This window comes from Rosa chinensis, chromosome 2, assembly GCF_002994745.2.
Source record: "Rosa chinensis cultivar Old Blush chromosome 2, RchiOBHm-V2, whole genome shotgun sequence".
NCBI lineage: Eukaryota > Viridiplantae > Streptophyta > Magnoliopsida > Rosales > Rosaceae > Rosa > Rosa chinensis.
This window is the reverse complement of record NC_037089.1, coordinates 11,533,078-11,547,747: the sequence shown is the minus strand read 5'-3', so window position 1 is coordinate 11,547,747 and position 14,670 is coordinate 11,533,078. Positions and strand designations below refer to the sequence as shown.

Genomic DNA, 14,670 nt, shown 5'->3' with positions numbered 1-14,670 from the left:
TCAGCGTCACTATCAAACTAGTTTACAGATGTCGGTGTAAAACCAAAAGATTTAAGGATGCAGGAGCAGGGTTTTTAGATGCATGTCGTAGTAGCAGACCCAAACCCCTAATTTAAATAAAAGTGGGATTAAGGTTAAAGCCCAAAACAAAGAAGTAGGTGAATAAAGTAATTCGAAGTGGGCCGAACACGGATTAGGGTTGTGTTAGGGTTCTGCTTTAAAATTGTTATTCTAATTAGATTGACTAGTAACACTATATAAACCACACTCTCTCCCGGAGTCTAACCCTCGGAACAAAATCAAAAAGAATTTCATTCCTCTCTGAAAGTTTAGGGTTAGGGTTTCAAGAATGGCGGAGGAGAGGTCGACTGGGGTAGTGAAGTGGTTCAATGACACCAAGGGTTTCGGCTTCATCACCCCTGACAACAACACCGAAGATCTGTTCGTCCACCAATCCTCGATCAAATCCGACGGCTTCCGCACAGTCGCCGAGGGCGACGCCGTTGAGTTTCTGATCGCCGTCGGCGAGGACGGCAAGACCAAGGCCGTCGATGTCACTGGTCCGAACGGCGCGCCTCTGCCGGGGAAGGAGAGTTTTGCTCGGTCCGGTGGCCGTGGCGGTGGCGGTCGAGACGCTGCGGGATTCGGCGGTGCGTGGAGAGGTGGAGATCGCCGTAACGGCGGCGGAGGCGGCGGGTGTTATACTTGCGGCGATACTGGTCACATGGCTAGGGATTGCAATCGCGGTGGGAATGGAGGCGGTGGAGGCCGCGGTGGTGGTGATGGATGCTTTACTTGCGGAGGGTATGGACACATGGCAAGGAATTGTCCTAATGGGAACAGCGGCGGTGGTGGCGGTGGCCGTGGTGGTGAGGGTTGCTATAAGTGTGGCGATTTTGGCCATTTGGCTAGGGACTGTTTCAATGGAGCCTCCGTTGGCGGAGGCGGAGGCGGTGGTGCATGTTATACCTGTGGGGAGGTTGGTCACATGGCAAGGGATTGCAGCAGGGGAGGGGGTGGCGGTGGACGCAGTGGCGGTAGGTATGGCTACAGTTCTGGATCTGGTGGCGGCGGCAATAGCTGTTACAACTGTGGGCAGGCTGGGCATTTTGCCAAGGAGTGTCCAAACCAGGCTTGAATTACAATAAGAAAGTGAGAGTGCTAGTAAATACTCTTAAGATCTTTGATCTTTTTCTTTTTTTTTTTGTTAAATCCTTGGTATTTAGTTTTGGTGCTCTTTTCTGGCGCATTGTGGGATACATATGGTGTTTTGGCAAGGCGGTTTTGATTTTCTGATGATGGGCCACTGTTTGGCAAACAAATTTTCCCTTTTACAGACATATATGCGGTTATTCGGCTATAGAATTAGGTGGTTTAATCTCATCTTGTTATGGGTGACTCCAGGATAAGTTTTTTAATTGATCAGTGTTTATTTGGAAGTTTGGATTATGATATCTAGAGTCTCAATTTTATCAATGTGCTAGGTTGATTTTCTTTTTCTTCATCTGTTGTGGCACTAAATGCATCCGCATTGGGACTACAAGCGCTGAATTTTCATTGTCAAGTGTGATTGTTGGATTATGTTATCTCTCTAGGGAATTTTGAGTTATGTCTTCATCTGATGTCCTTTTGAGTTAAATTCCTGTTTAGGATTAGTCTTGCTGTTGTTGATATGGATTTGGAGGCTATGCCTAATATCCAATTTGCAGGTGTTTCCATTGGTATGGTGAAACTTCAATGATTTTTGAATGGTTTTAGATGCTATGCTTCATAATCAAATGCTGGTGTGGTGTTTTAAGGTCAAAGATTAGGTTAGATGGCTTGCAATTGCTTCATTGAGTGGCAAAAACTTGTCAAACCTCATGTTCATGAGGATACTTGAATGATTTGTGTGCAACTTTTAGGTATTGATGAACTCATGCAGCAACCTTTTCCTAATCGATGTCGTTTGGATGTTGATACTCTTGCTTTTGTGGTGCCAGTTTCGGTAGGAGATATTATTTCCACAAAGTTATACTCTTGCTTGGTTGATTATTAAGTTTTGATCTTGTTGCTTTCAATGGTGCTACATTCCTTCAGAGGCATTCTATACCAGATTACCAGTTGCTCTGCATGAGCTTGATTTCCTTGTGTTTAGATAATGTGATGGAGTAAGCTTGGGTGTTCCTGAACTACCGTTATTTTCGCTGGAAATACTTTATTGTGTTTGCTAGTTTTTTGTTAAAAGTGTTGATGCTCGAGTTGCCCTGGCAAGACAGCTTTCAGCGCCTGAGTCATGAAACGTGTTTGGCAGACAAACATAAGTTCCGAGCAAGTCATACTTGTTTGGGGTGTATTTGCAGTCCTTTGATGCTTGCAAATTTTCTTCTTGTGGTTTTGTTTGTTTGTTGATTGATGGGTCGATCAGGGGAGAATTGGTTGCCTTAGACTGTTTTCTCAAGCGGTTTCCTTCCTCATCAGCGCCCAGTAGTTTTGTGTAGAAGTCTGGATATGTGTCTATGAATGGTTTTGTGTAGAAGTCTGGATATGTGTTGATAGTCTGAATGGTCTTTCTTCTGATCTTTTGGGCTGACTTATGATGTAATATGGGTTTTTCTTTAGTTGGCTTGTGATGTAATGTGGGTTTGTCACAGTTATCATCTTGGGACAACCATGTGTATCAGATTGGACCAATTTCTGAAAACGGTCTTGACCTTTGTTTATTTTGGTTTTAATATCCGATGGAGACTGCTGTTGTAATGTTATTGGATTCTTTGGGTTGACCTGGTTTTATCCTGAGTTGCATTGACAAATCCACAGTCTTGGCCGCTTGAGGTTTTGAGGAGACATTACCCCCATCTTGAATCGTCAAGTTGTCAGTCAGGCACTATTTAAGAGTTCTGGTTTTCAGAATTAATTACTGCTTCTGTATAAACAAATCAACCTCGCAAACACATGTTGTCTAATTGGGTCAAGTAGATAGTGGGGGGCAATATATAATGGGCCGGTAAAGTACAATAATGGGTCCTTGTCAATGTGAAAACTAGAGTGTGAGGTCTTAAAAAAAAGATAGTTTCCGACTCTAGTGATTAAGAGAATGTATGCTCAAGATTACAAGTTATAATTTCAAATTCAGAATGATGATCAACCTTGATATGACTGATCAAATTGCTTGATTTGCGTCATGTTTGTATGAACTATAAGTGGTTAAGAGAATTTATAGACTAATCAAATTGCTTGATTTGCGTGATGTTTGTATGAACAATAAGTGGTTAAGAGAATTTATACTCAAGATTAGAAGTTCTAATTTCAAAATTCAGAATGATGATCAACCTTGATATGACTAATCAAATTGCTTGCTTTTGCGTGATGTTTGTATGAACTATAAGTGTATCGATATCGTGTATTACATTTTGATCTATGTCTAGTAATCACACACTCATCAACAACGCCCAATTAAAAACTAATAAACGTATCCAGTAGGAAATTCGAAAACTCAAATTTCATTACGTTCTCTCTTTTAATCTTTGGACTGTAGACTGTAGATCTGGTTATGACGACGGACAGCTGTCGGAAGAACTAAACACGTGGCAGTTCCCTATTCCTAATCTATGACTCATCACTCACGAATCAAGATATTTCCCCATCACACCCTAGTTTCTCCACGTGTAAGGCTGATCTCTGCTCCCAATCTGATATCACGCGCTCAGGCTCAGAGATCTTGTTCCCTACCTGATCCTATCTTCCCAAGCAAGTTTAAATTTCGTTGCCGACTAGCCGTACACTTTCCGAACTCCGAAGTAAGACAACATTAACTCCAAGCCTCTGTGAATCCCTATGAATAATTAATCTACGAACACCCCATCCCTTGCTTGCCTCCAAAAGCCCTTCGATAGATGCCATTTCTTGTACACATTATTGCTTATGTCACCAGAACTCTGCCCCAATAAAAAAAAAATTAAATTTTTTTTTTTGATCTACTGTAGCCGACCTTAACCACCTCCATGTGGACAACATGGGCCTGGGACCCACTCTCCGTGCTGCTCTATATATAAGTATCATCTACCACATGACCAGAGAAAACCTTTAGATCCACAGCAATGGCTTTCAGTCGATTTTCAAAGCTCGTGGTCTCTCTGTGTCTCATTCACTTCATTTCAGGTACTTATCACACTAAAGTTTGAACATCTTTTTCGTTTCACTAGACTTGTAATCTTAATGATTTTGTGAAAAACACAGGTGGTTACTCGGCAACGTTTACGATTACAAACAAGTGCAGCAACACAATTTGGCCGGGCATTTTGTCAAACGCCGGGACGGCGCAGCTTTCTACTACCGGGTTTGCTTTACAATCCGGAGAGTCTAGCTCGATAGCCGTTCCGGCCTCGTGGTCGGGTAGGCTATGGGGGCGGACTCTGTGCTCTCAGGACCCGACCACGGGAAAGTTCAGTTGCGTTACGGGAGATTGTGGCTCGGGTACTGTCGAGTGTGCCGGAGGTGGAGCTGCGCCTCCGGCAAGTCTGGCTGAGTTTACCCTGAACGGAGCGGACGGGCTGGACTTCTACGACGTCAGCCTCGTGGACGGATACAACCTGCCCATGTTGGTCGTGCCCCAGGGCGGGACCGGAGGCAACTGCACCACCACAGGCTGCGTCGTAGACCTCAACGCCGGGTGTCCGTCGGAGCTGAAGGTGACCACGGCGAGTGACGGTGGCGTGGCGTGTAAAAGCGCGTGCGAGGCGTTTGGGGATCCCATGTACTGCTGCAGTGGGGCGTACGCGACCCCTGACACCTGCAAACCCAGCTCGTACTCTCAGTTCTTTAAAAATGCGTGCCCCAAAGCTTACAGCTACGCCTATGACGACGGCACCAGCACCTTCACTTGTGCCGCCGCCGACTACCTCATCACTTTCTGCCCTGCCCCCGCCACCAGGTACCGCCATTTGCAATTTTGAACCTTGTATTTTTAATTTCTACAAGAGTTCTAAAGTCTATCATTTTAATGTTATCTAGTCTAAATTTGTTTACTAAATAATATATCAGTTCATAGATGAATTATTTTGGAATTATTCAAAAAATTATTTTAAGCTAGAGACTTCGCAAAACTATGCTTAAATGCAGCTTTTAATAATTTCTGGTACTATGTTGGTATTTTTAGGTAACAATCTGCTTCGAGTGTAAAGAAAAACACTTCATTTTTCTTCTTTTAATTTGTACAAAGTCGGTTTGGGACTACAATTGTTTTTGTTTGGTCAACCCAATAAGATATGGTTGTCACGTTTCTCTTTAATAATTGCAGTATTGCACTACGAGTTGCACCGTCCTTACTTTTGTGATCGATCTACAAGCAAAACAGTCAGAACAGGGCTTCAATTTTTATATGTCATTATTATTCACACTTAATTTTTGCAATTTTTTTTTTTAATCGGGTGAAATGGCGGTGTTTGCAGTGTGAAGTCGGCGAATGGCCAAATCCCTGTTGCGGCCGGCGTCTCAGCCGGTTCACGTCTTTCGATACCGAACGTCATCGTTTTCGCCACCGTCTTGGCGGCAGTTTGGCGGTTGCTGCCGCTATTCTGATTCCTCTTCGCGGGTTTCATACTATTCAAGCATTTACGAACGAATCTCAGACTCCAATATCGACCTAGTTTTCGATTGTGGTGGCCCACGAAAATTTTGACAAGAATCGGGAGCCAATTATTCTTCTGACGTGGCTAGACTTGAGAGCATTGTCCTGTCTTTTGCCTTAGATTCAAATTATTAGGGCAAAAGCTTTATTGATAGAAACAAACACATGCAACAAATTTTATACACGGTGATCCACGTCCTTGGAGTTGAAAGAACAAATCAGGAGCGTTCCTTTTTGCGGCGATGGGATTTCATTTTTTTAATTGTTGTTATTTATTTATTTTAGATCAGAATCTGTCAAATAAATAATAGGAAGAAGCTAGCTAAGCTAGAATGTCATTAGCTGGAAATGCAATTCTTTTTGCAACTAATGCCAAAGAGATGGAGCTAATGTGATGTATTCTCCTTTTTAGTGTATATAATTTGGGAGCTAGTATTTAATTCATCATTTTTCTTTTGTCACTTGGTGTGATACTATTATTTATAGACTATGAGTCTTGATTTGTTGTCATTAGTACTTGTCATATCTCAAGTTATTAACAATGTTAAGAGCAAGCATCATGCCTATTTTTGCTAATTGGCTGCTACTCAGGACCTCACTTAGGCTCATTTGAGATTGCTTCGCTTTAAAAAAAAAATTCAACTTTTGTTCAAAATTTTAGATTTTATTGTGTTTGATAAATAAATTAAAAGCAGTTTTAATTGAAAGTTATAGGTCACTGACAGCAGATTTCAGAAGCAGCTCAGAGGTTGCTTTTAGAAGCTACTGTAGATCAAAACATGATATGCAATTTTTTTATGTACTGACAACACTTTTAAAAATATTATTTACCAAACACAAAACTGTTTTAATTTACAGCTGATTATTCTTACAACACAGCAACAACAGTTTTTTTTTTTAAAGTCACAGTTATCCCAAACTAACCATAAGCTCAAAGAGTATGATCCATGCTGCCAAAATGAAGGAAAACTAAATTAATGAAGGTGTATGCGTACATTTTTTATTATTATTATAATTCAAAATGGTAAAAATTGGTTTCGTTTATTCGGTCAGTATAGTGGTGGAGTTGGAAATTTCAATTGACCGGCTGTAGGATTACAAAGCGTTAAGCGATCTAAATTTTGTTACAGTCTAGTTTCTTTACACTAGTTTTAAAGAAACAAATAATGGACAAATAAACTGAATGGAAGAGTTGGATGTCATAGCTCAAATTTCATGCTATGCTAAAGTCCTGGGGCCTGGGATGGGAATAATTCTAGGTTTCTTAGAACTAATTTTGGGCCAAGTTAACTTCTGGAGGTGAAGTTTTTGGCTGCCCTAGCTACTTGATATAGTGTACATACATTTGTTTAGACATTTATTGGAGCAATTTTTGTATTGACGTCTTATCCATCATAAGTTGTGTGAATTGACTTCTTCTCTTTTTGCCAGAAAAAAAAAAAAATTTGACAAAAAAGAAGAAGAGTTTATTATTTAAACATTATAGTACATCGATAAGCATAAATGACTATCCGCAACCGCAACCCATTTGCTATATGCAAGATAAAAACAAACAAAAAAAACACATGTTTAGTTTATACGCTGCATGATTACATTTGTGAGTCATATTGTAACGATACCAGTATTCATAACCAAAACCCGTATGTTGAGGATCTATCGATGCTTAGGTAATAGGTATGCCACTATGCTTCATTAGAAAAGTTTTCGGTATACAACCACAATTTATTCAAGTTTAATTTTTTTTTCTCTAACTGTAATATACTTCTTAGCAGCGATATTTTATACTAGAAAAAGAAAATGAAATGAGTTATAGTGAGATTGCGGAATGTCACTCAAAGATGCTAATTTGAGCCCTAGTTAACCAATAATCCTTCTCTTGAATCAGCACCACATGCAGCCAACCCCACTGAAAGAAACAAAGACAAACTGAGGAGATAGAAATTGCTTTTTTCAACAATTCTGATGGATAAAAAGGTTAGTAAACTAGCTTTAACACATAGACATTGCTACATGGATCAAAAGCTATACACCCAACTTGGTTATATATGCCCTCTTTATCCATCAGAAGCTATACACCCAACTCCCTCATCAGTTTATCTGTAGATCGACTTTATATAGTAGTAATATATAAGCTGTAAAGTTGTCTTATTTTCAAAAAAAAATTCGTGCACAAAGTTTCATTAAATGCTATAGCTAGACGACTATTAGAGGAGCGTGATACATATTCAGTGATGAACTAAATCCCCCAATACATCAGCAACAAAATGTCATTTTCGATATATGTATGAATATAAGCACGTACTTTTTCGATCCAAACTTCTCAAGAACTTTGCGACAAGGATGTGAAGGAACAGCAATCTACGTGTTGAATAAGTTACAAAGATTCTTTACTTGTAATCACACATATTGCTTGAGCATAAATCTTAATCGGTTAGGCAAATTAGGCAAACATCATATATAAAACCAAGATTTTCAGATTGACTTCATCGATGAGCTGATAATACGGTCAAACTTGTCCGGACCGTCCACTAACAACGCAGACCATATCTAAGCAAGAAAAACGTGGAAGATTTCATGCCATAGTTGGCGATCAACTTTGCATCTGGAGCAAATGTTTCATCTAGCTCATGGGTTTTGGAGAACATTTCAATGGGCTTAACTAGCTAGAAAAACTCGATGCCACACCTTCCCATGGGCTCTACCAAAAACTCTTACACAATCTACAATTTTTTTTTGTTTTATTTTAGGGAAAAAAATGCAAATCGTACCCGACGTTCGTTTCATTAGTAACTTCGGTACCTTAATTTTAAAAAATGTCACATTGGTACTTGATGTTCACACCCTGACCCAACATAAGTATTTCGAGCCGTTAACTCCATTATAGCGTTAGCCAACTGACATAACTTGAAGGGCATATGAGTAATTTCAATCTCTAATATTATCTATTATTTTATTTTCCCCTTCACCCACTCTCTCCGTTCGCATAATCAAGACCAACTACTTAATCTTTTTTTTTTTTTTTTTTGGGAATGGGACGAACTACTTAATCTAGATAGCACTGGTGGATCTAGGTAGTAGTCCGAGATTTTTAGGCTTAAAAAAAATTAGATGTATATTTTAATTGATGTTTAATTTTTTTTGAGTAAAATGAGGTCAGCCCTTTATTGAAATTGAAAGGTTACAATGATACCATGCCAATAGGCATAAAAAAGAAAATAAACAATGCGAAAGGAAAATATGCAAAAATTACATCTGAAATACAAAGAATTAAAAATGCAAGAGCAGCAACGTCGAGACGTAGCGCTGATTTTACACTAAGGATTGCAGCCGTGTAGTGAATTGAGTAGTCGGTGGTTTGACTACCCATCGAACCCCAACGCACAAATTGACAAAAATCAACTTGGCGTCGGAATGAAGGCACTCTCCCACCTAAAGATCGAATCCGGCCAAGGGTGGCAGAACATGGCCATGTTGGCAGACGATCTTTCACGAACAAATACCATAGCATTGGGTCCCCAATCCAGTACCAGTAGCGAGTAGGGGCCCCATGCCATTCCAACTGTAGAACAAAATCCCAAGGAAAAGAGTGGGCCTGAAACCAAGCCCAATTGCGAAATTGGGTCGGAAGCCAAACCCAAAATTGAGAGTGGGTCAGAGCCCAAACCCCCAACCCGCCCGGATCCCAAATTCGGACTCTCTTTCCCCGGTCCCAGACCCGATACTTGAGGTGCACCCCCCAATTCCATTGCCGGCAAGACAAACCCGGCACCACAGCAGCCTCAGTCCCATCTGCACCTCGACCACTATGCCTCAACCAAGGCACACCCAGGCAATTGAGATCCAAATGAAGGACCTCGTTCCCAGCCTTCCAAAACAGCAGATCTGGCGCCCCCCACCGAACGCCGCTACCACCAATCACACCACCACCACGATCAGCCTCACATCGCCACCAGCAGCTGACAGACACCAGTTCAACCACCAGATCAGAACCGGCAAACAAACCTGTCCTCACCACCCCCGAACACAGCAAAACACCAGCCCCAACAAGAGGAAACAGAGAGAAGAAAATCAGGCCAAGACCTGCAGATTTATCCATGGATAGGAGATGGTATAGAGCTACGTCCACTAGGGACGACGGCTCACAAACCCTAGCAGAGCTAGGTCAGAAAGGGGAATTTTACAAAAAAATAATTGATGTTTAATTAATGTGGGTTTAAATGTTTAATTGATGTGGGTAAGTGGGTTTAATTGATTTCAAAACTTATTAAGGTCGATCAGTGGGTCTTCTTTCTGCTACTGTGCAATTGTTGTGGGTTTAATTGATTTCAATATTGATAATTTTATCAATTGTTGTGCTATCTCAGTATCTTGGCCAGGAGCTTGGGTTTATTTGCTAGCTATTTCATCATATCCATGGCTTTATATTCATAACAAACTTTTGGGTTGAAAAAAAAATTATATATATGATGTATATTTTTTGTTTATATGTATGTTTGTTCAACGAAGCCCACACGAACTCTCAAATTATCAAAGTCAAACTCCTCTCTGGCTCTCCCATTCTCTTTGTCCATCATAAATTCTTATTCTTCTTGTTCTTCTTCTTCACAAAAAGGCATAAATTACGGACTACATTCAATCTTTGAACACTTGAACTCTCAGGTTCTCATCCCCCCACTCTTGCATTCGCGCACCTGTGCATAATTGTACTAAAAAAAAAAAATTTGGGCTTCACCCAAAGGAACAAATAAATATGTAGCCCTCCCTATTTTCGAATCCTAGATCCGCCACTGCTAGATAAGGATGAGTTCATTCTTCAATTGCAGAGGTTATATATGCAAAATCACAAACCAGATAGCAAATCTAATTCCATAGGCATAATCAAATCTAATTGCAGAGCCTCTGTGAACTTGGCCTTCTTCTTCATCATGAAGATCTCTTTCCCTAAATTGTTCTTGACACCCAGTCAACAAGTTGCTTATGCCCGAATTGATTGCCTGATAGTCTGATACGGGCAATCACCCCAGAAGAAACCTCACTCACTTTTAGGAACAAATTGACTTCATCATTACCAGTCTCTGCCTGCAAGAACAACAACTGTAAACTGTTTAAACCCCAAAACAAACAAACCCATAAAACCAAATCCCAAAATTCCCAACAAAAGCCCAAACTTTAAGCATTACGGAAACTCTTCCAGATGCGTGAACGACCTTGATGTCACCAAGACAAGGTTGCAGTTAGATTCGTAGTAATACATTGGCAGGAGCAAGAAGGAGGGAAAAAAAAATCTCCAAGTGACAACTATAACTTCGTTCATTTTGAACCTGTGTCATCCAAGAAGGAGGAAAAATCTACACAGCTTAATGCTTGGGCAGAATCATTGAGGGGCAGACATGTTGTGAGCCCCGAAAAAATTTATCGAGCTTAATTGAGATAGTTCAATAAATTACTTATCGATCCAAGTAATTAGTAAATGTGTTTGAGAATAATTTCAGAAATTTTGACAAAGTGAAATCCTCAATTTAAGAGTTGGATAATAAAATACACGACACGACGAGTTCGTAAAAATTTTGGGGGAATTTTTCGGATATCGATCTAATTTTTACAAATTTTGGAAGTTTGGGAAACATTGAAATATTTATGGAAAAAGAAAAGAAAATCAACGGTGCGATCGTGGCCTTCCATTCCACCACAACTTCATCCTAGCCATTGAAGTAAATTGGAACTTACGGTATACATACCCCATGATCTGATGAAGGCTCCAGATTACTCTAGAGCACCTCAGAGTCTCGACTCGCAAAAGGGAGACCACGACCCGATCTATTGGCCCAATTGGTGCTCCTCCGTCCGGTCACCACAGGCCAGCGCACGTATATCGATCTCTTCGTCTCGGCATTGCCAACAGCCCTGTGGACATGGATCATCCATGCATCGAATGAGGAAGGAGAATCGAGGATCGATAGCTTGAAAGTTTTTCGGTAGGTTTCTGCAAATTTCGGCGACTCTAGCCACTGTTTCACTGTTTGGGCTGCATGTGGTATAAAATTTATTCCTCTCAACACGTTCTATCTACTAGTACAATTATATTTTCGATTCGATCAACTTCTGATAAATTGGTTTTTGGGTTTGTTTCAGGTTCACCGTCGATGTTGCCATCAGCGACCTTCTAGCCTCTTCTGGTTCGCCTTCCACCTTGTCACCGTCTGTTGACGTGGGTTGGCTTAGACTATAGCTAAATTCCAGAGGTACTAGCTTGGAGTACACCAAATCCTCGGTTCGTTGTTCGTCGAAGTTCGGGCATGTACGTAAGGATAATGTTAGCCAAATAGCCACCCTCAAGTATAAGGGGTACAAGTAATAGTATAGGGATTTAAGAAAGGTTGTCGAACCCACGAGGATTGGATTTCTTTCACTGGCTAGGGTGTTAACCTAAGGAGAGCTAGAATATGCAAATGTACAATCACAAACCTAAATTCACAAGGAAATCTAGGCTCATGGTGAGTATGTGCATTGTGGTGGTAGTGAGTTTGTTGGATAGAGTGGTGAATTAAATTAAAATAAATGCTCAAATGTAAATTAAACTACTCTAAACCAAACTAGTAATATAATGGATGAAGTTAGGGGTTGGAATGTCTACCACTAACTTCCCTTGCAAGTATTGAAGTTTAAATATAAGTGATGCTATTATAAGTTCTCAATTACCTTCTTTGCATCCGGATAAGACTACAGAGGCTTAAACTCTTTTAATGTTATCAATTTCAACCGGAAAAGTCTAGAATTAACTACATAAGAACAAATCCTATTACCGGTAATGTCTTAATTCCTTGTTCCTAGATGCATAAAGCTTTGAGTTTAGATAATCATGCAAGCAAACCAATCCTAAATCTAGGCGATTTTAACTCACAACCTTCACATGCACATAGAAGATGCTATCATGTATCAATGCTTAAAGTTAACTACTCCTTAAACATTTTTTCATGAGATGACAAATGCAACACATTCAAAGTAGTTAAGTTTGAATGAATGCATTCACTTCTTGAATTAGCATATGAAGATAAAAGTCACAAATAACATCAAATGTAAATTAAAACAAAAATTCATACAAGTTTGGCTAGGGCTTTCAACTCTAGCCCCAACAAAGTAACTACTCAGTCATAATCATACAAATTATCATCAAATCTATAAAGTACATCAAGGTAATTAAAGAGTTAAGGAAAGAATGAACTAGTTGAAACTTGACAAATCAATGACTAGGTCCTCCTTTGTTTTCCTTCTTCAATGCTTCTTGAATCCTCCTTGATGATGGAATGGGTGAATGATGAACTTCTTGTTGATGATTAATGAAATGGTGATGAAGATATGATGCTTCTTTGGCTAACTTTAAGTGGTAGTGATGGAGTAGTGGAGGTGGTGATGGGGTTTTTGGTAGTGGAAAATGGTAATTGTGGTGGTGGTGATGAAGGAGATGGAGTGGTAAGGGAGTATGAGTTTTATGGATTTAGATTTTGGGAGGTAGATATGGAGGTTTTGTGGAGGAGATGAAGAGAGAAAGAAGATGTAATGGAGTGGTATGGGTGATGTCTCTTCCTTATGAAGAATGGGTGCTTAAATAGATGGAGTGAGATGTGAAAATGGTGTTGTGAAGTCAAGATAGCAGATAGGTTTTTGAATTGAGCAAAGGGGTGGAGTATAAGAGTAGTAATAGATCCCAAAAATAAAGGAAAAGAGTATGAGAGTGATGATGTAGGTTAGAGTAGGAAATGATGAGTGAGGGATGGTGATTAAGCCTAAAACATGATAAATATTGATGTGATTATGATGATGGACTTTTGGGTAATAGGAAGTGTTTTGTTGAATTAGAACAAAAATGTTTAGAATTTGGTTAAGATAGAATGATGGTGAATGGATGTAATGGAATAAATGCTATGGTATTCATCCTCCTTGCTCCTCCATGAATATGGCCAGAAAATACATGGCACCACCATGAGTGGTGGTGGGCCGCCATTTATGGTAGTTCGCTGGAATTTAGAATTTAACATTTTGCTCCACATTTGACTGTCATTCTTCCTAGCTCCAATTCTCCACTTCAAAGCCCAAAATTGATGTTTCCTTCACTCTTGCAATATTCCTAGATAAATAAGAAAATGATGTAGTGAAACCTAAAATAGACTCAAAAACGAGTTAAATTCAATATTTAAGGGAATGCATATCTATGTAAATTATGGTCTAACATATAGCGGCTGATCGTTAAGTTGACAGTTTACTAATCTACGCCTGAGGGTAAATTCTTACCCTTAGATTGAAATATTGCTCTTTGGTACTTTTTGATAGTTGGAATGAATTGTGGTATTGTGGTGAAATCGAAATGGACTGGTTATGAGTTTGATTTTGTTAAAGTTGTCTTATTCTTGGTGTTTGGATTTTATGCTTGAATTAGGGAATTAGTTTGGATGAATTAATATATCTGTTAGTGATATTGCAATGGTGGACTGGGATTGGTTGCCATGTTTGTATGTATACTGTGAATAAGAATTTTGTTAAGGATGGTGAATTGGACTGTCATAGTTTGAAGTGAAATTGGTTATTGAATGAAAGGTTGTAATGAGGGCATTTGATTTAGTCTACCTGGTCTCTTAAGTGAGAGTTTGAATGTAATACCGAATTGAGAAAGATTTGAAATTGTTGATGGATTATTATTGGTTGTGAATGTTTGAAAAGAGATCAAGTTATGGTTCTGGGTGTCCTTAGTAGTTTGGGCACACCTTGTGTGAAATAGGAATTGTATTGGGTGTCCATAGTAATTCTATCAAATTACTATTAGACGAAATTTGAAATGGAAAGTGGTCAAATATTTGAATTAATCCAACATAGTCGTAATTGGTTGATATCTTAATTCCAAATAAAATGTTCGGTAATCGGGATAATTATCGTACTTGTCGCGATTAGTCAACTCCTGGTCAAACAAGGAAATGTTAGTCAAACCTTGGTCAAACCAGGAAAATTTGGATGGGCGATTTGATAATTGTCAAGATTTTAAGAATTGTTCAATAGATTATTAAAGATCG

At 39.6% G+C, this 14,670-nt stretch overlaps 2 protein-coding genes across 2 annotated transcripts; both read left to right on the top strand.

The window, feature by feature from the left end:
• Positions 1–270: 270 nt before the first annotated feature.
• LOC112183352 (cold shock domain-containing protein 3) lies at positions 271–1,476 on the top strand. Its single transcript, XM_024321706.2, has one exon. It carries the CDS (start codon positions 350–352, stop codon positions 1,136–1,138), a length of 789 nt encoding a protein of 262 aa, XP_024177474.1. The 5' UTR covers positions 271–349; the 3' UTR covers positions 1,139–1,476.
• Positions 1,477–3,980: 2,504 nt separating this feature from the next.
• On the top strand, positions 3,981–6,069 carry LOC112183350 (thaumatin-like protein 1b). Its single transcript, XM_024321705.1, has 3 exons — positions 3,981–4,140; positions 4,219–4,912; positions 5,430–6,069. The coding sequence occupies exons 1-3, from the start codon at positions 4,080–4,082 to the stop codon at positions 5,557–5,559; spliced, it is 885 nt and encodes a 294-aa protein (XP_024177473.1). The 5' UTR covers positions 3,981–4,079; the 3' UTR covers positions 5,560–6,069.
• The last annotated feature ends 8,601 nt before the right edge of the window (positions 6,070–14,670 follow it).

Excerpts from the sequence above, each read along its gene's own strand:
- LOC112183352 (XM_024321706.2), top strand. The coding sequence starts at position 350 with ATGGCGGAGGAGAGGTCGACTGGGGTAGTGAAGTGGTTCAATGACACC.
- LOC112183350 (XM_024321705.1), top strand. The coding sequence starts at position 4,080 with ATGGCTTTCAGTCGATTTTCAAAGCTCGTGGTCTCTCTGTGTCTCATT. Across the intron at positions 4,141-4,218 it reads TCTCATTCACTTCATTTCAG|GTGGTTACTCGGCAACGTTT; the intron begins GTACTTATCACA and ends TGAAAAACACAG. Across the intron at positions 4,913-5,429 it reads TGCCCTGCCCCCGCCACCAG|TGTGAAGTCGGCGAATGGCC; the intron begins GTACCGCCATTT and ends CGGTGTTTGCAG.